This window comes from Anabrus simplex, chromosome 4 (genome assembly GCF_040414725.1).
Source record: "Anabrus simplex isolate iqAnaSimp1 chromosome 4, ASM4041472v1, whole genome shotgun sequence".
Classification (NCBI taxonomy): domain Eukaryota; kingdom Metazoa; phylum Arthropoda; class Insecta; order Orthoptera; family Tettigoniidae; genus Anabrus; species Anabrus simplex.
In genome coordinates, this window is record NC_090268.1 from 170777726 (window position 1) to 170804568 (window position 26843).

A 26843-nucleotide genomic window follows, 5' to 3' on the forward strand; every position below is an offset into this window, starting at 1 on the left:
GCAAAAGAGAGAGAGAAAGAGAGGGAGAAGGGACGTCGGGGTCGAAAAGAACAAGAGTTGACCAAGGGAGGTCGGATAGGATAGATGAAACTGAAGAGCCTCGCAAAAGTAAGTGGAAGCAATGGCAGGACTCAGCTGAGAGCCCTATGGTCGCCAACCCACGCTCCCAAGTTGAGCCCCTGGGGCCCCTTTCAGATGCCTTTACGACAGGCAGGGAACACCGTGGGTGTTATTCTACCGCCCCCACCCACAGAAGTATATCACTGTGGTTTGGAGTAGCTCAAGCCATTTAATACCACGGCATCACGTATTTATTGGTTTTCGGCGTTGATGATTCAAAGGAAACAGCCATGTCCTTATAATAGCTTCATCATCAGTAGGGCCTATTTGTCTGGTATGAAAACGAGGAACCACCCAAAACCGTGTTCGTTACTGCCAATGAACCACATTATCTCCCGCAAGCAAGCAGCACAACTCAAACCATGTAGCCCACTCGCTCGGCGAAACACTAAATAAACAAAACAACACTGATCCCTAAACTTACTTAAATACGAGTACTGCATTGACGAGAAAATAACTCCGAATGAGAAGCGTCATGATGAGGATACGTTCCGTGAAAATTATTGTGGCGGTGGAGGTTTTAGGATGACGTACAACTGGGCAACCATCCTCTATTAACACTAATCAGAGAGAAAAGAGAAGATGACCAATCCTTCGAAAAATGAAGGTATCGGTAATAGAAAGGGTAGGGCCACGAGGGCTTGAAAATGAAAGACTCCCAAGTCCTCGAAAACCTAATACCGTCGGGGTCGGAAAAGAACAAGAGTTGACCAAGGGAGGTCAGATAGGAAAGATGAAAGCTAGGAGCCTGACACAAGTAGAAACAATCCCAGATTCAGCTAGAGGACCCGTGGTCGCCAACCCACGCTCCCAAGTTGAGAGCCCCTGAAGCCCCTTGTAGTCGCCTCTTACGACAGGCAGGGGATACCGTGGATGTATTCTACAGCCCCATCCACAAGGCGACTTATGAGTTATTTTTAAACCACATCACTGCGTAAAAGAGCTCGAGAAAAATAAACGAGTAAAATAAGTCTATAAGTAGATAAATATACACGTTCAATGTACGAAACAGAATTTTTCTACGGTCCACTTCCCCAAATGACAACGCGTAGCTGTTTGCTTCACTTGTTCGACGATATCTCACAGTTTATTTTGTCAGATAAATACTAAAACTTTCTCCATCACTTGGAAGTTCATCGTGTTGTCATCCGAGCCTGATCATGAACTCTATAAACAATGTCGTACACCAAAAACTTGGGAGATATGCGATAAGACACCATACCTCGTTCGTTGTCTGTTAGCTAATGGCTGCCGCCTGCCGGCTTGCCGCGATCACGTTTCTCATATGTGATCACTCCACTTCCCGCCCCCGCCAAGCTCAAATGTGATTTGCCGCGTTTTGACTTTCCTCACAACTTGTCAGCTACACATGAAAATTAACTGAAATTTTCTTTACTGAATCGCTACACGCCGAATGATTTGTTAAAAATTTGTAAAGTAGAAAATAAATATTTGAAGTTCTTTAGTGGAATTATTTTCGAAGCGTATGCACATTACTGGCATCCCTCCCTCTGACTGGCTACCGGGAAGAAGCTGTCTTGCCGAGCCGCACCTGGTGTTTGGAAAAAGAAAAAGAAAAGGCGAGCACCAGCCAGGGCAAGGCACGACAGTTTTAACAGATAAAAAGAACATCTCATGCGCTTGCAGAGACTGCAGACTTGCCAATTTAACTATTATGTGCCTAGATCTGGCCATTTTGAGTATTAAGTTAGCCACAGATTTTTAAAAAGCCACTAGTTGCATTTTCGGTCTCTTTCCCTTCTTCTCTACCTGTCCATTTTTCTTTTCGACGTTTTTATTATTATTTTCTGTGAAGTACTTCTTGTTTTAATTTTAATAACAGTAATTGAACATCCTTGTTCATAAATAACCACCAAAAATGCTCATTTGACTTTTCTCACGTGTCTTTTGTCTGCGTAGCATACCTTGGTTATTCAAATGAGAATAAAATGACAAATTTTCACTGTTAGACTTTAAAAAATGTTATGTGTGTGTATTAGGATCTTGAACCTCCACTGTCTTATAATTTACGCTTATGCATAGGCCTATAGCGACCATTTGAAAGCTACTCCATATACTCCATAGCCATTTTTGGCCACTTTAGTACATGTTTCTTGATGTGTTTGTCCCTCGAGAAGCCCTGAAATCGTGAAAAAATTAACCTCAAGGACTGATGAGTAAGGCAAGATCATCAAGTAGATTTTAAATTCTTTCCTTCTCCAAACTGATCTTGTGGAACTCAGTTTATTAAATCCTGATATTCCCGTCTTTGCAGGACTTGATGGTATCATTCCTATCCTTCTGAGGGCTATAACCATGTAATTTACTCATCGAATCCTTATTCCTCAAACCAACTCACATTTCCCTTATTGAGATGATAATAATCTTCGGTATATAACGTATGCCTTTGCTGGCGATATATCGTGTTTACAGTGCACTAAGTCTCCTGATATGGGCTAGAAGAATATTTTTACTTCCACTGGCCTGTTTCAGTCTTATCCTTGGTTTTGACAATATGAAAGTGACTGAGGTATGAGCAGTGCGAGTAACACCATTACTCAATCGAAGTCCCCGAGGTGCTGGAATTTCGACCCGGAGGAGTTCTCTTACATACCGACACGAGGCTGCCATATATATATATATATTTTTTTTTTTTTTTTTTTTTTTGCTAGTTGCTTTACCGACACAGACAGGTCTTATGGCGACGATGGGACAGGGAAGGGCTAGGAGTGGGAAGGAAGCGGCCGTGGCTTTAATTAAGGTACAGCCCCAGCATTTGCCTGGTGTGAAAATGGGAAACCACGGAAAACCATTTTCAGGGCTGCCGACAGTGGGGTTCGAACCTACTATTTCCCGAATACTGGATACTGGCCGCACTTAAGCGACTGTAGCTATCGAGCTCGGTGCTGGCATATTTGAGCACTTTCAAACTTTCAAACACCCCCGGGCTGAACAGGGATCAACCCTTAAACTCGAGCTCAGAAGGTCAGCGCTCTACCGTTTGAGCTATTCAGCCCAGGAAGTGGTTGAAAACATGCAGTCTCTAACGTGTTTTAACTCTTTCCGAAACGTTAAGTAAAAGTTGTCAAAACCTTCGCCATAATTTCGAGAAATGTGTCGGCTTCTTTTATAATTTACAGCTTTATTTGCTATTTTCTTAACGTCGCACCGACACAGGTAGGTGTTATGGTGACGATGGGATAGGGAAAGTGGTGGTGATTATTCTGTTAAGAGGAACTACAACTAGGCAACCATCCTCTATTTAACACTAATCAGAGGGAAAATACTGAAGGGGGTCCGACACTTCGAAAAAATGAAGATATCGGCCAAAGGAAGACGAGGGCCACGAAGGGCGTGAAAATGAAAGACTCCCTAGCCCTCGCAAACCTAATAGCGTCGGGGTCGGCAAAGAACAAGAGTTGACCAAGGGAGGTCGGATAGGATAGATGAAAGTGAGGAGCCTGGCACAAGTAAGTGGAAGGAATGCCAGGACTCAGCTGAGGGCCCCGTGGTCGCCAACCCACGCTCCGAAGTTCAGAGCCCCTGAGGCCCCTTTTAGTCGCCTCTTACGACAGGCAGGGGATACCGTGGGTGTTATTCTACCGCCCCCACCCACAGGGGGAGGGATAGGGAAAGCCCAGGATCGGGAAGGAAGCGGCCGTGGGCTTAATTAAGGTACAGCCCTAGCATTTGCCTGGTGTGAAAATAGAAAACCACGGAAAACCATCTTCAGGGCTGCCGACAGTGGGATTCGAACCCACTGCCTCCCGGATGCAAGCTCACAGCTGCGCGACTCTAAACGCACAGCCAACTCGCCCGGTAATTTACAGCTGTTCAATAAACAAATCATACGGGGCTGCCTTGTATACTCAGCTACTGTGGATAGGATTTTGTGTATCTGAGAGTTCGGAAAGAGACTGGGGACTTTCAGTAAAAGCCAGCAAAGCGTCTTTCTTGTTTGTTTTTGTAGCCATGATGACGGAAGGAGTACTATCGTAGTGATCTGCACATTTGATTGTTGCAGAACAGAAGTGCAGGAAACAAATGAAACCTCTGTCCTTAGTGTTCTATGGCCTTGAAAGGCCATTGATACGGTTCCTTGAAACTCCATGTGGATGGTTTTGAGGCACTTTGGATGCCCCGATCATTTTGTTAGTCTGATCCAAGCTCTCCATAATGGGGTTGGTCCGGTACTGTATCAGAATGATATCTCAGAAGAATGTCCAATCATAAATGGACTCAAGCAAGGATGTGTACTTGCACCTACACTTTTCGCCCTGTACCAGACAGATATGCTTTATGAAACAACGCCTGCAAACAACACAGGTGTGGAAATTAAATATTGGTACGACGGTTAGCTTTTCAACTAGGCCAGACTTACCTATTCCGCCCGGGTCACAGAATTGCAGTATGCAGATGACAATGCTTCTCTACAAAAAAATAATAATAATTCGATTAACTATTTACAGCAGGTCTGAAAGCAACGATATCCCTTGGACAATGACTAGGGCTACCTCATCCATGTAATCCCGTATGTGATTTACTGGAAAACTCAACATTCATATAGAGTGAATTGGCCGGCTACATCACTTTCCCAGTCCTATCTTCGGCCCAACTATCTCGTGGATTCATTCTCATGTAGGCTATTAGTCATTACCCGTCAAGCAAGGCTTATCGAAGTACTGTAAATACAACTACAAAGACTAAATATAACGTACTCCTATTATTTACACACGTATATTCGCATTATACAAAGCCGATATCCTTAAATACAACATAAACTTCTATTGAATTAAAAGGTAAAACTAAAGCAAACTATTCCGGTCAAACTCGTTAAACTCAAATGCAAACTCCCCTATGTAGGTCATTGGACTCGAAACGTGAACTATCTTGGCTACCATCATATCACAATGAACTTCCTGGGAAATGAAAACTGATTCAAATGACAGTTGTAATATAATTCAGACAAGACTGCCTCCAATGCCTTGCTTTGAATTTCAGCTCGGGCGACCCTTTCGCTCAACGCAGCCTGTGAACAGCTGGTCTCCGAAGACCTTCTCGTCTCACGAGGATGAACTCAATTTGCACTTTATGCAGTTCAGACAAATATATATAACACCAAACATTGTGTTCTATTATCCATGTCTTTTAACCCTTAATCGGGCGCGTAGCGGTCTAAACGACCGACCTCTAAAAGTTTTGGTCAGGGAATCTGTATGAAGGTCAGCTATGCCACGCCTCCTCCAGACTATCTCCCCCAAGGGATCGTCTAGCCCCCTGATAGGGTGGCCCCTCGTCAGACACCCTGTAGACAGAAAGGTAGATGTTCGAGTCAGTCTGCGGTCTTTGACACCGATGCGCCCGTTGGTGTAACTTGTGTCTCGGTCATTGTGACCAGTACGCGCCCGGCTGTGTTTTACTAGATTCGTTTAGTTTCGTGTGCATATACATCTCAATATGGATCCTGCTGAAGAGGAAATAATCCGATTATTGATAGAGAGTGTTGAAAAGGAAGAAAGTGAAAGAATAACTGCATTTGTGAAAGACAGAGACAAAGCAGTAGGATGCCTATTGGAAGAAGTTGATGAGGCAGCAGAAGATACTTCCAGACAGCAGCCACAAAGTGATGATGAAGGTGAAACTGACAATCTTCAGGTTACTGACCATGATACAAATAGTGAGCTATCTGGTGATGATGGATGCGGTGCTGGTGTTTCTGAAGTGAATTTGACAGGCAAGGACGGTAAGACAGAACGGCATGCGCACCCAACATTCGCAAGGACTGGTCGTGGACCAGATCATAATATTGTAACACGCCTTATAGGGACTAAAGGTTTAGCCAGGAGTGTTAAAACTTCAATTGAGGCCTGGGAGCTACTTTTTCCAGACGATATTGTACAAAAGATTGTCGACTATACCAATATTTGGTTAAAACAATGACAATAATTCTCCAGTGTGTTCACATAAAGAAAATAGTGCAAAATTGAACTTACATATGAACTCAAATATACGTAAAATATTGTATAATTCTCCCATATACATGCTTTTCACAAAGGTGGCTTTTATGCTGTAAAATTAGAAGTTTTTATCATTTGGAATACAAATATTTCTGAATAAAACGGTGTTTTAATTTACGATTACTTATGCCAGAAATATTACAGTGACAATGGATGAAGGGGAGGATAAATATATATCTAGTTCAAACAGCTTCCATTTTACAAACCAGAAAAAATAAATAGAACGGAAAGTTATTTTTCAAAGCTTTCAAAATTTATTTGTAAATCAACTCAATTTTCAACAAGTTTTTATTTTTCTAATGCGGTCATTGAGTACGTAAAATGTTTTAAATATTATCTTAATAATAGTAAACTTACTTGCAATAGTATTAAACTTTAACATTTTTATTAGATTCCAAGGCCGTACAATAAATTACGAAAATAATCCTTGCGGTCTAAAAGACCGCGCGCGCCCGAGAGTGTTCGTCGGAAGAGCGCGCCCGATTGAGGGTTAACCTGTAAGAACCTAATAAGACTGGTGGAATGCGTTACATGCCATCTCGAATTACACGTTTTCACTGGAGTTAAATAAACCACCTTTCCCCTTTTTCCCCCCTCTCTTGTGACTTACACAGAATCAAAATACGGGTCATTCCCACATTAAAACGAACACTGTCCGAGGGCTTTCTTCTCGGGTTTCCCCACAAAATCCCGGTACCAATATATCTCCTCTGGTATCTTCACCAGGAATACAACACTTCTGGATTCTCCTACATAATCACTTTACAAAAGAACAACACTATATCTCATGGTCTCACTCACATGGACAACATTTCCTTCTCCACGAATCAACTTCGGACAGTAAGAACATCCCTTCATTTCTCCTTTCGATATCACGGCATTCCAGACATAAATATGGCATTTTCCTTCCAACGAAAATCCTAAGTTTCATCAGATTGAACTCTGGTACTTCGCCTCCCCACTGAAATTTTCTAGATTACAACCCCGACTAAATAAATTTATGCATGGGCCTAAATCGTGACATGCCTCATTCCCCAGTAGAACAAATATTACTACGGCCATTATTAATAATATTATTATGGTAATTTAACCCCAAATTTTGACTGACTCACGCAGGTGCCTGAATCTTCATCCAAACACATCCACACCCCTCTGATACACAAAACATACACAAAACACCCTAACTTCCACCATACGACAGCGAATCTACGCTCTGCGGTGTCTAAGTAACACAAGAATGACATAGAAAAATGAACGGACGTAACTGTCTCCCACGAAAATTTCATATATAACACGTCTTTCTTTCTTTTTCTTTCTTTCTTTCTTTCTTTCTTTCTTTCTTTCTTTCTTTCTTTATTTCTTAATCCTTTTACCCTCCAGAGTTGGTTCTTCCCTCGGACTCAGCGAGGGATCCCACCTCTATCACTCAAGGGCAGTGTCTTGGAGCGTGAGACTTTGGATCGGAGGGATACAACTGAGGAGGACCATTACTCCACCCAGGTGGCCTCGCCTGCTATGCTGAAGAGGAACCTTGTTGGGCGATGGGAAGATTGGAAGTGATAGACAAGGAAGAGGGAAGGAAGCGGCCGTGGCCATAAGTTAGGTACCATCCCAGCATTTGCCTGGAGGATAGGTGAGAAACCACGGAAAACCGCTTCAAGGATGGCTGAGGAGCGAATCGAACTCCCTTCTACTCAGTTGACCTCCCAAGGCTGAGTGAACCCCGTTGCAGACCTCGTACCACTTTTCAAATGTTGTCGCAGAGCCGGTATTCGAACTCGGGCCTCCAGGGGTGGCAGCTAACCACACTAACCACTACGCCATAGACGCGGACTCATATATAACACACATAACATTATTACATCTCCCAATGACATCTCAACACATATCCTAAACAAAAATCTGCCCATGAGATGTCTACGACGTACAAAATTAACTGCAGGGTGGCCACAAAGTCCCGTTACCCCGTATAAATGTTAATGTACGTTCGGTTTGTTCTATGTTTCAGATTGTGTGAACTAAACGATCGCTGATACGTCCAGTTACAGTACTGAACAGCGTCTTATTGCAAATTATTGGATGCATGAGAGAGGGCAAACAGGGAAGAGTAGCACACGTTCGTACTGATTTTCGGGCACGATTTCAACGAGAGCCTCCTCCAGAATAAACACTTCTGCGATGGGAAAAGAAACCCTTCGCCACAGAAGTGGGAGACCCTCCACAAGAAGAGAAACATGTCAGTTTGTTGAGGAGTCCGTGGAGAGGTCGCCGAAGAAGTCGACGCATAAAAGATCGGCGGAATTGCAGATACCCCGGTCGACAATGCAGAAGCACATAAAGAAAGACTTATTAGGCTTGCGCCTATATCGGCCTGCACCCGTCCAGGAATGATCGGATGCTGACATCGACCGGAGAATGGAGGCATGTGCGGCACTTCTTCAGATGTTCGACACAATACCTAAACGAGGCAAAGTGCTTTTCCGATGAGTGTGCGATTTACAAGAGCTCTCGCGCACGAAATGTGGTCTTCTGGAGCAAGACAAATCCACACTTTTATGAAGAGTTGGAAAATAACCCACCGCATGTCATGATATGGGCAGCCATGGACAGCAGACGCTTGTCTGGGCCGTTCTTTTTCGAAGGTGCTGGGAATCAGCACAGTTACCTGAGCATGTTGCAGGACTGGTTTGTTCCTCTCTTGGAGGAGCACGGAATTAAAGAGACATGTTGGTTCCAGCATCGCGGTGCGCGAATATATTAATGAAGCTCTTCCAGAGCGATGGATAGGTCGTGGTTCTCCTCTGCTGGCGGCTCCACTTGCCTGGCCACCACGAAGCCCAGACCTTACCACATGTGATAATGAGCTATGGGGGTTCATAAAGGGTATCGTTTCACAAAACCGATACAATACCACGGATGAACTGAAAGATGCTGTAAGATAAGCTTTCAGTAAAGTCACACCAGCAATGCTCCGAAGAATGTCGCACAGAACTTGGCGCCGTATTATCCTTTGCCATGAAAATGATGGTGCACAGAGTGAAGCTTTGGACTCATAATGCCGTATATTTAAAAAAAACTCTTAGAAATGGCGTACAACTTATTTAACTAGGTTTAGGGGTATCTGTCGGTTATAAGAGTGGGTAACGGGACTTTGTGGCCACCCTGTACCCACCGTGGTGAAAATCCCACTCAGATAAATATGAATCGACATCATTCCTCCTCCCCCCCATGGACGGAATGAAGATAAGGTTTATCACAGGACTACTTTAAAGAACAGGCGTAAAGAACATACCCGATGGAAATATACTGACATCAACTTACATTTTGTACACCAGCTGCCTCTGAATTATTTAACAAGCCATTTCAAACACAATTGTTCTTTCTCATGTATCATCTGGGAAAATCAGAGGCTCCAAATATCATTTTATATGTGATTGTCTTCCTTGTGGCTTATACTTATAGATCTTTAAGAGAACATAAACCCGCCTCTGTGGTATAGTGGTTAGCGTGATTAGCTGCCATCCCCGGAGGGGCGGGTTCGATTCCCTGCTCTGCCACGAAATTTGAAAAGTGGTACGAGGGCTGGAACGGGGTCCACTCAGCCTCGGGAGGTCAATCAAGTAGAGGTAGGTTCAACTCCCCCCTCAGCCATCCTCGAAGAGGTTTTCCGAGGTTTCCCACTTCAATTCCAGGAAAATGCTGGATTGGTCCCTAACTTATGGCCACAGCCGCTTCCTTCCCTCTTCCTCGTCTATCCCTTCCAATCTTCCCATCCCCCAACAAGGCCCCTGTTCAGCATAGCAGGTGAGGCAACCTGGGCGAGGTACTAGTCCTCCTTCCCAGTTGTATCGCTCCGACCCAAAGTCTCACGCTCCAGGACACTGCCCTTGAGGCGGTAGAGGTAGGATCCCTTGCTGACTCAGAGGGAAAAACCAACCCTGGAGGGTAAATAGATTAAGAAAGAAAGAAACAAACAAATACCCGCGACCACACGCCATAATATACCGGGTGGTTCACCACCCCCATTATTTTGACAGGCAACTCAAATAACGCGTATAACATAAAGATGCTTATAATTTAGTTTTATGAACATCAAATAACTTGAAATTTCTCTCCGCTATCTGTATGTCATCACTGTAAACTGATCTCATGGACCTAGCAAAGGAGAAACCACTGTGCACAATTCTGCGCCAAATACCTAGAACCGTTCTGTAAACATTTTATTTATTGCGCCTTTAAATAAAACAGGTGTCCGCCTCTGTGGTGTAGGGCTTAGTGTGATTAGCTGCCACGCACGGAGGCCCAGGTTCAATTCCCGGCTCTGCCACGAAATTTGAAAAGTGGTACGAGGGCTGGAACGGGGTACACTCAGCCTCGGGAGGTCAACTGAGTAGAGGTGGATTTGATTCCCACCTCAGCCATCCTGGAAGTGGTTTTACGTGGTTTCCCACTTCTCCTCCAGGCAAATGCCGGGATGGTACCTAACTTAAGGCCACGGCCGCTTCCTTCCCGCTTCCTTGTCTATCCCTTCCAATCTTCCCATTCCCCACCAAGGCCCCTGTTCAGTATAGCAGGTGAGGCCGCCTGGGCGAGGTACTGGTCATCCTCCCCTCTTGTATCTCCGCCCAAAGTCTTATGCTCCAGGACACCGCCCTTGAGGCGGTAGAGGTGGAATCCTTCGCTGAGTCCGAGGGCAAAGCCAACCCTGGAGGGTAAATAGATTAAGAAAGAAAGAATTGTTTTCCTATTGGTTTTCGCGTCTGTCCCTTGGATAGGTGGGGAAGGATTGGGAAGGGCCTTGGTCTTTTACTAACGTACCGTCCCGGCATTTGCCTCGTGGTGAGAATGGGAAACTGAGGACAACCATTTTCAGGAAGGCCAGCATAGGATTCGAATCCACAACCTCCCGAGTCCAACGCACAGTAATAATAATCCACACCTACGAGGTCACATCACAGCACTTATCTATTTCCTCACGCCCTATGAATAGTGCATTGAGTTGTTGTTTAGTTATGGAGAAAGTACGGTCGAATGAATACGTATGCCACGTGCTCCGTAATGACAAAAGGTTAAATCAACACTGTAAAGCATTACTGAAGACTTGGACGCGGATATTAACTTTCGATGGCGAACGGCCGTACGTATTAATAATCCTTTAGCGAGTGTCTTGTATGTTGTATTTGTGACTGAGTCAGTTAAGGGCTGGTGACACTAAGTGTCTGAATACTCGTAATGCAGTGGTTCGATTCCAACCTTATCTTAATATTTTTTTTTTTTGACCGACAGATCGTGCGCCATTTTAACAGACACACAATGTTCATGCTCACCTGCCAGGGGTGCTATTCTGTACATGCCAACCGACGATGTTCGGATCGGCAAATCAGCGAGTATTATACTTGCAGGGCCGACAGTTCTGGCGCCGAGCTATTCTGTACTCTGTGGAATCGTTGCAAGCGAGAGCTGTGTGACGTCACTCAACTCGGTCGGTAAAAATAATTTCTTCGGAACGCCCCGGTCGAAGGCTAGAATTTTTGACCAATAAGAAGTGATGATCTCTTACAGGAGAGTGAGTAGAGTTGTTAGTGAAACGCATTAAGCGCGGTAGTCTTCGCCAACTTGAACGTATTACAGCCGTACGTCTACACATTGTTCGTTAAACGTTTGGTTTTTGCTATTGAAATGGATACGTCTTCAAGAAACTATTCGAGGTAAGTGTTAATAGAATTTTATGAACAGCATCGTATTATAGGAATTACTAGAATGTTAGGATTAACGAGAGTATCAAATTCCTATTTTAGGCCTATAGAACCACGTGGCTTACAATAGCCTATTCTTTTTTAAAAATTGTAGAGTGTTGGATGTGGTATTCTGCTTGATTTTGGTATTTACTTGTGTTTTATGAGGCAGAATAAAAGTACCCGTATTGCACATTGAAATGAAATACACTCGCTCAAACACCACGTGGCTTACAATATTCGTGTTTTTAATTGTAGATTGTTGGATGTGGTAATCTAATGCTTGATTTTGGTACAGTATTTACTTGTGTTATATGAGGCATAATAGAAGAATATACGCATTTTATTGGTTTAAAACAGAGCAAAATTTTAACTTACGGACTTGCACATTTAAATGAAACAGTCGCTCAAACACATAGCCGTGAATAATTCTGTCTTTACTATCCCACAACAAAACGCCGCTCACAGATTAAACAGACGCGTAACGTTAAGCACTCAAAATCATGTTTTAAATTAATGCATATACGATGCTCCCGTACCGGTACCAAATTTATTGTTGTTGTTTGGATCATAAGTCCATAGACTGGTTTAATGCTGCTCTCCATGCCACCCTACCAGTACCAGTTTCATTTTCTTTCTTTATATCCACTACACCCTGGTGAATGAATTAGTATTATTTGTGAGTAGTACCTTACATATTCTTCCATTCATTTGTATGTGATTATACCGGTACTCCACAGTGTGATGGTAACAGTACGGGTATGTAGATATTATGAATTGCAATAGGTTTTGGGTACCTATAGGTGATGAGATAGGATTTTGAAAGTCTGTTTTGATGTAGATTTGTCTTTTTATTTGCTGTTAAATTTATTAAACTTTCGGGTAGCATATTTATGCTCCTTCTGAGGCCATGTAATTATTATTTTATTGTTCAGGTGAACGGACAAGGATAGGTTGCCTAGAAAAATAATAGACTCTGTTGTTTAAGATTACTTAGAGGGGGCCAAAGCGATGATGGTTAGGTTCAGTTTTTAATAGGAATGAAACGAGGCTACAGAGCTAGTTGCAAACTAAGGAGTATGGAGGTGCTTAGTTAATTCATAGATGCTTGCAAATTGAACATTTAGTCATGACAGTCTACAGTATAATGAAAATGTGTAATTTTCAGGCCACAATGGTATATAATTACTGGAAAGAAGTGTAGAATTTCTCTACAATTTCTCTTAGTTCACAAGAATGAGATATACTATTAATCAATATTGCAGTATAAACTATGATGACTAAACTATGTAGGATATTACTTTCAGCTTTAAAACTCCAAGAGCTGGAAGAGCTACGGAAAGCTAGATAGAAGAACTGGTGACGTACATGGAGAACCATAATCTTTTTGCTCGCAAAAAAATTCTGGGGGAAGATGGGAATGGAGGCGTAAGTGAAAGGTGGAAGTCTTTAACCGACATACTCAACAATGTTCCCGGAGGAACTGTCAATGACAATAAACAGTGGCAAGTTGTACGTTTAATTATATTTATAAGTAATATTTGTGTTTAATCATTATCTAATACAGTGTTCATGTACAGGTTTGGAGGGATCTTAAGTCCACAGTAGATTTCCCCTACTTAAATATTGTGACCAATGCCTGTTACTCCAGCTGTCCACATACCTGCAGTTACTTTTGTATCCATCTCTTGGCACAGGCCAGAGTAAAGTGTAGCTTTCACCGAAGTCCCAGTCTCATCCATGGCTGTGACAATATGGAAGCTGCTGGGGTATGGGTAGTGCTGAGTAATGACATTCAGAGCACGACTAGTGCATCTGAGTGGTATGAAAGATGTTGCTCATAGGGTCAGTCGTGCTGCAATAGCACTTTCTGACCCAGTGAGGAAAGCAATGGCAAACTACCTCACTCCTCGCCTTGCCTAGTACGCCTCATTTTGGTGCTGCCATTGGTTTTTGCGGTTTCCTTATAACCGCATTACCTTTGGTGGTGCTATTTGAGGATCCAACCAGCCTCTGGGCTGATGACCTAACAGACAGACAAGCATGAAATGTATGACACACGTCATCGTTTTCTTCCCCAATAATATATATATATATATATGTACTTCACCAATTGGATTTCCTTGGTAAATGCTTAATATATTTCATCTTTTAAGGTAACCCATGAGTGAATTTTCGTGAAAATCGATGAAACAATTGAAATTTTGATTTTGCCCAGGCCTTCTTCTATCGAAATATTGCATCGCCGAACGGCAACCGCCATTTTTAAAGTCCCTGCAGCAATTTAAATATCTCGCGGAGCCCACTTCTTCACTCCATGCATCACTTAGTTTTCATTTACATTTTCGTTGCATTGTGTTTGAATGCAAGAAGAGAGGTTCTACCAGTGGAAAGGAACAGAGAAAGAAGAAGAAGATTGCTAAAGCATCAGGAGAGCAGGAGAAAAAAGAAATCTGGGGGCCCCACATACGTACCAGGAGGATTTTAGGGTGAGTAGTGCATGCAGATCTTTAATTTCTGTTTTCTCATACTTCAAATTTTCAGTACCTTCCTGCATATAAAATGTCCCTTGCGTTACTTTTTTTGAGATAGGCAGTTCAAACTTGCTACATTAGTTCACAGATATATGATGGATTAAAATTGCGAACAGTTTTCTTCTGGAAAAATAATTACTATTATTCGTTTCCAAATTACTATTCTTTTGCTGAAATTTAAGGAAAAATTTATGAATGCATAAATTAAAAAAATCTAGTGGATTATCTATCATTAGCACATTAAAACTAAAGGCAATTTTAAAAAGTGCATGTTTGATGAACATGTTGACAAAATATGGAGTTAAAAAATCAAATTTGCAATACGAGGAACTTTTTCTATGGAGTCTCATAAAAATGAAGTAATTTGATCATATCTTCTGAACCATTAAAGCTACTGAATTGAAAACTTACAAACAGTCCTCTGATATATTACATCTTTGGTATAAATTTGAAAAATATAGCTTTGATGGTTTAGGACTTTTGAATTTCACTCATGGGTTACCTTAAGTTTACTGACAAGTAAGCAATGGCATGTGGGTATTTTTTGTTATTTGTTTCACTTTATACTGACATAGGCAGGTCTTACGGTTCGAGTCTGTGCGACATAAAACCAGTAGCAAGAAAGATTTTTAACAATAAAATATTAATCTTCCACTGTTCCCTTTCATTGCAGATGATTGGTGAAGCAGCAAAGCAGCAGGCTGAGGCAGCAATGCTTATGGCTAAGGCTGCGCTACAGCAGGCTGAAAATGGACGTCTGCAAAACGAAACAACGGAGAGGCTTATTGGAGTAATTGAAAATCAGTCTTTTCCTCACTGTAATTGAAAAAAATAATGAATATATTGACTGAAGCGATTATTTCTCTTTCTCTATTCTTTTTGTACTCTCATTCAGTAGAACGTGGCAACTCCTAGTCTCTAATCAGAACTTTCTAAGGATTACTATATGTAATATGTCTGTCAGAGTACCTAAGTTTTTGCACTGCTTAATTTCAGACTCTCTGTGAACTTACATTCGGGAGATGACAGGTTCAAAACCTACGTTGGCAGACTTGAAGATTGTTTTCCCACAATCAACAGCAGGCAATTGGAGCTGTAAGGCCACGGTTTCTTCCTTCCCAGACCTAGTTCTGTCCTATCGCATCATCGTTATCTGTGTCGATGCAATGTAAAAAGCGTAGCATTTCAGGCTCTTGTGCCTTTCAGTACTGAGTTGGTAAAAGCATGCAAATGAAGTAGATTCCTCTGTTTATAATTAGAACTGAGGTTTCATCCTCCAAGCTTGAAATCAGACACAGAGAGAGATCTTACATAACTTCCTGTCATCAGAAGTTACCAAATGACGAAGCATGTAAAAATGTGGTGATAGGTATCTTAATTTTTTAAATTAAGTCTGTCTGAGCAGGTCAAGTGGTAGAGCGCTGGCCTTTTGGGCTCAAGTTGCCAGGTTCGATCCTGACTCAGTCCAGTGGTATTTGAAGGTTCTCGAATATGCCATTGTCACATTGTTACGTATTGGCACGTAAAAGAACATTTATCGGACACAATTCCAGCAACTCCGAAAGCAATTGGTGGGACATAAAACAAAAAGCATTATTATAACATTGTGTATAATTTAGGTTATTATAGTCAAACAATATAAGTTTACCTCTAACCCTAATTGAAGAAGAAATATATAAACTGAAGGTAGTGGAATCATTTCCGTACCTGAGAACCAGACTATCTTAAGTCTATTTTTGCCTTTATGAGATAATCCGGAGTGTAGATGATGAAAGAGCGCTTTATTGAGCCAGACTATGTTAAGTCTTGTAAGACAATAATTTTACGAATTAGCAGTGTCAATATATAGTCCCAAGAATTCTGTGAGCCAACTTATCCTAAGTCCACTTACGATACTTTGGTTCTAAGCAAATCATAACTTGCGATAGCCTAAGTCCGTTTAAGATAGTTTGGCATTAAGATTTTGTGTTACCATTGTAGTTTAAGTCACATTATTGACAAGGATTTTGTTGACTTAAGCGGGAATATTACCATTGTTTTGCATGTTCTGCTCGGTTTCATTCATAAGAAGCAATGAGTCGTGGACGGATGTTGATCTTGCACTGCAGTTAACCAGTGTCCAGGAAGTAAGAATAATATCGATTAGTACAATATATTTATATTTCTATGCTCTACAGATATTGAAAATTAATTTGTTTACGTTTTAGAAAAGAGTCTTCTTCTTTATGAGCCTCACAGTAATTAGCTTGTTAATCAATTTCTTTTACAGGGTTTAATGACAATGATAATGAGCTTCAGGGAACAGAAACTGCCATTCCTTCTATGAATCTACAAGTAGGTAAAAAAGTGGAAATAAGCATTAAGTTCATCGCACTTCATAATCATGAACGGTTATACTGTATACTGTATTTTAAGAGCCAATGCCATTTGTTCAAGAACTGTTATTCGTGCGTGTGCTTTTATCTGTTGGATAGTAGCTTAAAAACATCTTTTGTCCACGGGCCCCTACTGTTACGATACCCGATTTTGTGAAGAAGAAGAAGAAGAAGAAGAAGAAGAAGAGGACGGAGAAGATAGTGGAGAAACGGTGTACACTCAATTAGAATGTGTTAAAGTGAATTCGCATTACACTGACGTAGGTTACAATGATCAAGTCGCCACGCCTATTTACCCGCTGTTGAAGAGACTAAAATAGAATGCAGTGCCAATTTTCATGGGCTTGTGGGTAGTTCTGGTAAGAGATCACAGCCCCCACAAGAGCATTCGTTGGAGAGTGACTGTAATGATACCCCATCCAGTGCCCTTTCTTCTGTTCGTGACATCAAGCAAAGAGAGGTTGTTTTTTTGCTAGGGGCTTTAAGTCGCACCGACACAGATAGGTCTTATGGCGACGATGGGATAGGAAAGGTCTAGGAGTTGGAAGGAAGCGGCCGTGGCCTTAATTAAGGTACAGCCCCAGCATTTGCCTGGTGTGAAAATGGGAAACCACGGAAAACCATCTTCAGGGCTGCCGATAGTGAGATTCGAACCTACTATCTCCCGGATGCAAGCTCACAGCCGCGCGCCTCTACACGCACGGCCAACTCGCCCGGTAAGCAAAGAGAGAACGGAACATTTTTGCTCCCCTCGCGTACAACTGGTGTTAGATTGGTTCCGTACTCAGATTCTGAAGATGAAGATTTTGAAAATAATAAGAATGGTTGTAGGAAAAGGAAAAGAAATACTCTTTTGTGGAAGAAGAATGTGAGGAAAGTTATTAGGTGAAGAAGAATGTGTCTCTTCAGCTGGTAAGTTAGTTGGTAAGCGTGTCCTTCGTTCTGAATGTAGAAACTGCATACTGAAATATTGAACAAAGGTAACTGATGTTGAAAGACAGCAAATATTTAATGAATTTTGGAGCGCAGAGAAGAGTTGGGACCTTAATAGACAGTACATTATTTCCCTTGTGGAGGAAAAGCCAGTTATAAGGCATAGGCTACAATGTCTTGAGACACAACGGCAAAGAACAGCAACAAATATTTATCATTTAAACGTGTCAAACAATAAAATCCCCATTTGTCAAGGAATGTTTTTGAATACACTGGGGATAAGTATTCAAGTGGTGAAAACTGCCTTGAAAAAGGCCAGTGGGTGCGGTATGATTGAAGTTGATGGAAGAGGTAAACACACGCCATCAAATAAAATCTCAGAAGAGCTTTGTCATGACATTAGAGCCCGTATTGACAGAGACGGAGGGGGCTCCTTAGCAACTCGTAAGGTATCGGCATACCTTACTCCTTCTGCTGACGCAGCCATTGCCTCTAATCCAGAAAAGGTTTGAGGACGAGACGCGAAACATAGATACGATCCACAGGGCGGAGATATACCTTCGACAATAGTTTGCACTATATGGTCTTCAGAGAAATGAAGACCGAACACCCTGGTGAAAAATTTAATACCTTAGATAAAGTCTGCAAGATTTTCATCCAATCGCTGACTCTAAAATAGAACTTTCGGATTAATGATGACATTACTCTGGCCGGAATAAAGTTTGCCAGGAGGTGGGCGTGGAATTCTTCTATAGATGATCGATCAGTTATGCCTTTAACTATTTTGTCCGAAAGGACGCAGACGGAATAAGGATATCTAATTTGAAGTATTTGGGAATGAGAGAGGGGAAACATTAACGCATGGTCTTGAAATTCTACTAAGAACATTCAGAAGGAAATAACTTTATTAGTTGAGTTTACTGAAATTTTTGAAATGCACTTAAGCAACATAGCCAATGGATGAGGCAAACTACTGAAACCTGGCGACATAATAGGTGACGGCAAAGGAGGCTGAGAAGTTTCCAACACAGCATTATTTAAAAGGGAAGGTGGAATTTGTCTAGGGTGACCAGACTCAGTTTCCAATGGGGCAGGTGTTTGTTGAGTTGCAACAGATTTCCTAGTTTCAATAGCTTTACTATAGTCCTCTTCAGTAGCCAAGTTTATCAAAGGGACTTGGTGGGTTTTGGGAGCAGCGGCTCCAGTCAACAATTGACTAGCTCTATTAGACATATCTGACAGATGTTCAACAAAATTGCTAGCCTTCTTAGCATGATCATCCTTTACCTTTAGAGACAGTAGGTCCCTAGCCCTATTATAGAAATGAAACAGTCTAGCCTGTCCTCTCTTAATTTGGTTAGCAGATGGATCACTCACTTCAAAAAAACTAACTACAGACGCTAGCTCGGTGGTATTGTCTGTGATAGTGGATAGAGCCTCATCAATATCTTTCTCCCCAAAAACTGGGATGCAAATAGGAAGTTCTAATGACACTTTAAGTTTGGCAACATCTGCTACAATCGTGCCTCCAGATTGGACTTTTCTAATGAGGAGCTCATAGATCAATTCCTCCTCGCGCAAGTACCCTGAAGCTAAGACTTCGCGACGACCCGACATTTTGACAGAAAAAGTTAATAATTTGAAAAACTCCCAGCAACCGGGAAAATTCTTAGAGTTTGGAGCGGATCCTATGTTTAGCCGTCAAAAAGGGCTTAAAATAGACCCATTGAACCACGCTCTGCTACCACTTGTTCCGGGGTTATCTGTGGAATGCAGAGAGGTGAAAGAAGGTGCGGGCTGGAATGGGTCTATCTACGAGAGACAAAGATCAATTTAAAACTTTAAAATAAAGGTTATATTTCTTTTCAGAAATTTAAAGGTTAACAAGCAAAATGCTTCAGTTTGTGAAAGACCTAAATGTCAGATACAATAGCAGTTTGATATAAAATAATAGAAAACCCAGTGATAGGTAATATACAAGTTTTTTGAGCTTCGAGCTCCGAATTTTCAAGTTTACAACGTCGCCAATGTAGCGTTTAGTTAGACAAGGAGAGATATCTCACAAGACAAAAAATTCCAGAGCACTTCTCTCCAACCGTTACAATTTACAGCCTTCCAAAGGCACCACTCAATATTACAACAAATATCTGAAAAGAGCTTACATGCTCTACAAATTCGACCTGGGAGACTGCGCTCCCAAACTCTTACAGCGTACACAAGGCAACTTTACACAAACCTTATAAGTTCTGGCCTCTCTAGGCCCAACCTACAATTTACAATTTAGATTACACAGGGTATCTAGTACCCATCCTACTGGGCCTTCGTGAAAAGGAAGAACAGGTTAAATTACAGGCCCAAACTCAAAAATTTATGGAGGCGTACACTTGCGCTCCTTGACAACCAGGTTTTAAAACCCTACTTGGGCTCGCGGCCCGATGATACAGAGGCTAATCCCAAACCACTGAGGGGACTAGGACAAGTTAATTAATGATTTACAGGAGAAAAACTCTTACAAAATCATAGTCACCTCAAGATAAATTGAAGGGGGACTCGAGAGGGTAACGCACTCTCTATCCCCAATTTACAGTTTCTTTATGAAATTTTACATAAGGAAGAAGTTTACATTATAGGAAACAGACGTTTAAGTAGTTAAAGATTAGAATCTTCCCCTCGGGTCAGTTTGCGGAGATAGCTACAGAGATAGAAAACTGGTGGCCATTACCTGGACTGATGTTCAGCCTGCCGAAGAATAAGGCACCCCGCCTCCTCTCTTAACACACACACTCAGAAGTTCGACGATCAATAAGACAAGGTAACTGGAAAAGGCCGCGGCTTTTATATCCGAGGGGAGGGTTCGAGAAGGCTCTGGACTAGATCCGGACACACCCTCTCATTTTATTGGATACTCCAAAAGTTAAAATAAGCTTATGATTGGCTAAAAAGTAATTATAGAAAATTTGTGATTGGCCAGACTCCAAAGCTGGCGGGATGAGCAGGAAGTGTTGCAAACCTTGAAGTATGAAAATAAATGAAAGTTAATTTAGTTGAGAAAACCTATAAACACAAAACTTCTTTAAATCACTAATTATTTCACCTTGCACCAGAGTGTACGAACCAAGTTTTTTAGTACAGGCATCTATGGAGAAAAGTGCAAACTTATTGATGTACACCAAAACAAAACAAAGAAATCCAGTCAGTTTAGGAAACTTCAAAATAGCATATTATTCAGTTATTCAGTAGTGACATCTTCTGATCAATGTCCCAACTTTATGCATTAGCGGTTTCAAGTTTTGTTCGATAGATAATGTTCCTTAAGACGCTTCCTTTAAATGTGCGAGGTTGAGGTGTACCTCCAGGTACAAGTATTATTCCGCGCTCCATCACAAGGGGCTAACGCCAACATATATAGATCGGAAGGAAGTTATCTCTGTTTCCTACATAATCAGGCATCTTTAATAGTAAATTTAATATCATTAATAACTAGACAACAAGTGTACATGTGAGCCACTTACCGGTGTATTGAAACCCCTGTTCCTTCTCCTTCGTTCTTCTTTCCTCATGAATTGGAAAAAACCACACCCGAACACTACGCAGGTATTCACCATTCTACCACACAGTAGTTCGCCAAAAATAAGAGTGAAATGTGGAAAGAAAGAACATAGCCTAAGCCCAAACTGCACGTAACTCAGTAACGTATATGTTTACAGTGGATCTCTGGTGACGTAAGATGGCGGCGGCCGCAAGTTTCCAGCTTCACTGGCAACTATGCTATGAGATGCTATGCCTGTCTATTTACTATTGTCGGTGGTCGCTAGCGTTGGATAACTTCATTAAGATAGTTCACACCTCGACGAACTTGTAGACAGAATAGCCGATGAAGTCATGCACAAACTTAAAGAAAGTACTGATTTTAAACTGATCTAATAAGAGAATTAAATTGTGAACTCACCAAACGAGACGAGGCAATAACTGATTTTCACCGGCAGTCAGACGATAGGACAGATGAATTGGAAAGTTGTCAACGTCGGAACAGCTTACGTATATTTGGAGTACCTGCAACTGCAGGGGAAGACACCGATAAGTGCATTCAGAAGATTGCCACTCGGATCAATGTTCCACTTGATCCCACGATGATCGACCGCTCGCACAGCGTTGGTACCAGAAGTCACAATAAAATCAGACCCATCATTGTTAAATTTGTTTCATACTCCTACCGAAATGGTCTTCAAATCAAAGAGGCTGTTAAAGAACTGCGGTATGACTAAGACCCGTACTGACATTCTCAAACGTGCTGTAAGCCATTTCGGACTAAATTCAGTGCCGACTATGGATAGTGTTAAAATGGTGTGCGCTGTAATGTGAAACATCAAGTAATGGTGGAACATGACTTCGAAGAACTAAAGAAATGCTACCCAGCTCCACTGAAATGATGTGGCGAGATAATTCGTATTCCCGTGCATCACTCGATTACTGGAATTATTTTGGACGAGAAGTAGAGATAATTCTGGTGAGGATAACAATTCAAAAGTTTCTCTTTCGCAACCATTCTATTTAATGTCGTATATTGGTTATATACCGGCTGGTCCACCAGTCCCTTGCGATCCAGTTTTATGCATCCCTTAACATTTACTACAATTCTGAAAGACATCGGTTCCTCTCCCTAAACCGGAGTAATATAATGAAATGTGTGTTTACGGGCTAGAAGACTGCAGGAATCGTGAGCGCCACTATTAATTCATAATGGGTACCTCGAATGAACCCGTAAAACTAGTACTGATACGCAGAACACGTACTTTAAAACAGGAGGCGGACGCACACACCGGGAGCACTACGATGAAGTCGAATGGCTTCTCGCAGAGTGCTCTGTCGTGGTTTGAATCATATTTGTCAAATAGATCACAAGGAGTCACGTTTATTGATGGCCGATCCTCTAGTTCGGAATCAGTGAATTGTGGCGTACCACAAGGAACAGTCCTCGGTACATTATGTTTTTATATTAACGACATCTCCGAAATCTTTAAAAGTAGTACCTTTCACATGTATGCTGATGACTTACAAGCTTACTTCCACTTCAGTGCCACTAACGCACCTTCTTGTACAATGCATTGTAACCATAACATCTCTCGATTGATACAAGGGAGAGCAAATCATAACCTCCAATTAAATGTGGCTAAGGTCCAGCTTACTTGCATAGGTTACACAATACTCCGGTAAACTGTTGATCTCAAATCCCTCCCAGCAATAAAATTTCTAGATAGAGATATCCATTATAGTGACACCGTTAACAATGTAGGTCTAGTTTTTCACAGAACCTTATCCGGGTCTGATCATACGTCAAATGTGATCCGAAAAGTTTTTTGTCATTCATGCATATTTCGAAACGTAACGTGTCATGGCATGCGTAAACTACTTGTTTGACTATCGTTCACTAGTATACAACGACCTATCCGAAACTCTGAACATAAAACTACAGAGGGTACAAAACGCATGTGTTCGTTACGTGGCACATGAGGCGTGATGAACACATAACACTCTATTACATACAGCTGCAATGGTTGAAACTCCATGAACGTCGGGATATCTCAGTAGCTGTTGCCACGCACAAAATTCTCAAACTGAAGACCCCATCCTACCTGTATAATGAATTTAGACCTATGGGGTCGGTACATAACAGAGACTACAGAGATTACAGAAACTACCCTTCAAATTCCCCTCCAACGTACCACGAAATTTAACAAATACTTTGTTTGGACTGCATCACGTACCTTTATCTTCTTTAACACTTTATAAGGCATTACTCAATAAAACACTTTCCTTTCTAACTAACTTCATTTACAGGCCCTGTGAGTGCTAAATAATACAATTTGACAAAAAAAAAAAAAACAATCCAGGACTAAGGAGGTCAGTATTAAGATGGGAACATACTTCCCACTGCCTGCTGTTTGCCATTCAGAAGTGGGAACATATTTCCCACCTACGGACACAATTTCAGTTCAGTTCACTTTTTATTTAGCAAAAATATTTCGGACACCTATGTGGGCTATGGGAAGCATATTCCCACATACAGTGTGAAAGAAATTTATATCTCAGAAATCTTCAGTTGGTAAAAGGAAGTAAATAATCTCAGACCAAATGAGGAAAATGCACAATAAACAATGAACATTCATGTAAATAGTATGTAGACTTATAAAATGTTGATTTTACCCTATTTTCACTTCATAAATCTTGTTCACATCAGGCGTTGCGCTGGCACAATATCGCTCTTCAGATGTTTTCCAAAGAAGCTAAAGATTCCAAGAAGATCAGAATAGTTCCACAGATATTCCCAAGAGTGCAGCACACATCAATACATGGAAAATAAATTCCCAGAGCCCAGAAATGGCAAAAAAAACCGAGGTGGGAAAATAATTCCCTCCGCCTTATAAAGGGTTAATCTTCACCGTTTCGCAAATAGCACTAACTGTACTCAACTAAAGCAGTCCTTAATCTTCCTGGAGGAGTACGCAAGAGGCTGAGGTCAGGCATTATTGTGTGTAACAATTACAAATATGTATATTTCTTGCAAAATGGTTTCTCTGTTTTAGCTTTAGATTCTTTAGAACCTTGTAGTGTAAAATAATAAATAGGCTTAATGATTTACTTTCTGACTTATTATATTATAATTTTACCGAATTTGGTATCTGATTTTTTAATTTTTAATAATGTTTAATTTAATATTTTTATATTATAAAATTGTAGTTAGTATGTTCATAAACCTGTTTTGTATTATATGAAGACGCTACATAAAGGGGTGTTTGATACTCTGTGGCATGTAAATTATCAATAAATTCAATTCATTGTATCGTTGATTATTTTATCAAATGATTCTGCATCAGCGTCAGTGCCAGCCTTCCCACGTCTGTACACCCCAAAACATCAGGTTATCCATTGTCTTTTAAGATGAGTCTTACACCTAAAATTTCATGTTCCTCATCCTTAGCTTTTTCTTAGCTTACATATTCTTCTCTCACCACTATAAATACCCCCCCCCCCTCATACCGTTCCAAACCTGTCTCTACGGTAAACACTCCAGGTCCGAGAGAAAAATTTCGCATACATAAAATCACTTCTCAGCCATGATTCAATTCCTATTACAATATCTGGTGTATATATATCTATCAAATTAATTATATTCCTTTCTTTACAATACTTCAACAGTTAACACTGAGTATTTCATGTAATCCTTACTTGACTTCATGCTTCTTATACTGTCATCACCGCTCCCTGGTCCACACAGTTTCCCTGAATGTAGGCCTACTTCCCTATAACTCTTCAAAAGAAACCTCCTAATTTATATGTACCATTGCGGTTCAAATAAAGGCCATCTGAGCGTAGATCCCTATCTCCTGTCCACCTATCTCCCAATTTCCTACATATTCCATAGTCTCATTTAAATCCCCGTTTACCCTTCATTCAGTATAATAATAATAATAATAATAATAATAATAATAATAATAATAATAATAATAATAATTCCCTTAAAATAATTATACTGCCATAACAGCATCTTAAAACTTTTTGGATAAAGTTAAAAAAAAAGGACTTCGATAATCAGTACGAAGTATGCATAGCACAGATTAACTTCATTTTATAATAATATGGTGTAGGAATGAAGAAAATGCAAGGCTTAAGGTAAATACAGTTTTTGCTCTTAAATTAAAGTGATCCACTTTTTTGTCTACCAGAGTATTTCCTATTCGCCACACACCCAAAAGGAGAACGTTGATTTCTGCGTATCTGTGAGCGCGCAATGCCGGTAGTGTTTTATTGAAAATGTAGTCAGCAAAGATCGCATCAAGTGTTAGCAGAAGGAGCCAACATTCTGGACATAACTGAGTGGTACCCAAAGAGAAGGACGCGAAGTGTTCCGCGTGACGTCGTTGTGTCCGAGTGGACTATCAATGCCGTCCTGCGTGAAGAGCATTCTGTGACCATATAATCTGCAAAATGTATAGTGACTGCAAGACGAATATTTTCCCACAAAGGTGGGAATTCTGTACGTGGTTTCCAAACGAAAAGGCACAACAGTCACTCTTCTCCTTCCAAGTGTTAGCTACAGACGAAATCTGTTTCACGAGGAATAGAGTGAAAAGCACCCATAATACCAAATCTATATATTAAAAAAAAATGTCCTAACTGACTGACTGACTGACTGACTGACAGATTCATCATCCCCGAACCAAAACTACTGAACATAAAGAAATTAAATTTTGAGTATACATTTATATTATAATGTAGGTACTCACTAAGGGAGAATTTTTGGATATTCCGTCGCTAAGGGAGTGATAATGGGGGAGAATTTTTAAAATGAGTGTATCTATATCTCAAAAACTTAACAGTTTAAAGACGTGAAAATTGGTATTTGGAATCTTCTTTAAAAATAAGAGAACACGTATTTTTTTCCGGAAAGTCCTCTTAAAGGGTATGAAAAAGGGGTTGAGTACCTTTTATGAGAATACTTATTTCTCAAAAACTGAAGATGTTACAGTCTTGAAAATTTGTATTTAAAATCTTTAAAAATAAAGAAACAAGTATTTTTTCTGTTTTTGGAGAATCTTCTTAAGAGGGGGAAACAGGTGTCACAAAGGGGATGAATTTTTAAAATGAGTATATCTACGATATATATCCAAAACGTAACATGTTACAGACGTGAAAATTGGTATTTGGAATCTCCTGTAAAAGTAAAGGAACATGCATAATTTGTTTCCTAAAAATCCACTTAAGGGGAAGTGTTAAAGGGGTGAATGTTTAAAACTAGCAATCTGTAGTATAACTCAAAAACTTAACATACTACAGAAGCGAAAAAAATAAGGTGACACGTATTTTTGTTTTCGGTAAAAACACTTAAGGGGGGGTATAATGACTGAAAAAGGGCTGTACAGTATTATTTTTATTAAGATGCTGGTATCTCCAAAACTGAAGATATTACAGACGTGAAAATTGGTATTTGGAATCTCCTTTAAAAATAAAGACACCGTATTTTGTGGCGGGGGAGGGGGTGGAATCAACTTAAGGGGGTGTAAAAGGGGTTGAATTATTTCTATGAGGATACAAATAAGAAGTGGAGTTAAAACAATACACCCCTAAGGC

The 26843-nt window shown here is 40.9% G+C and overlaps 1 protein-coding gene across 1 annotated transcript in view; it reads left to right on the top strand.

Moving 5' to 3' along the window:
* LOC136872214 (sodium- and chloride-dependent glycine transporter 1-like) overlaps window positions 1-15232 on the top strand; it is a 421393-nt gene extending 406161 nt beyond the window's left edge. The window contains exon 15 of the mRNA XM_068227369.1: window positions 15080-15232. Within this exon, the coding sequence (XP_068083470.1) occupies window positions 15080-15232 (153 nt within the window). The remainder of the gene's footprint in view (window positions 1-15079) is intronic.
* The last annotated feature ends 11611 nt before the right edge of the window (window positions 15233-26843 follow it).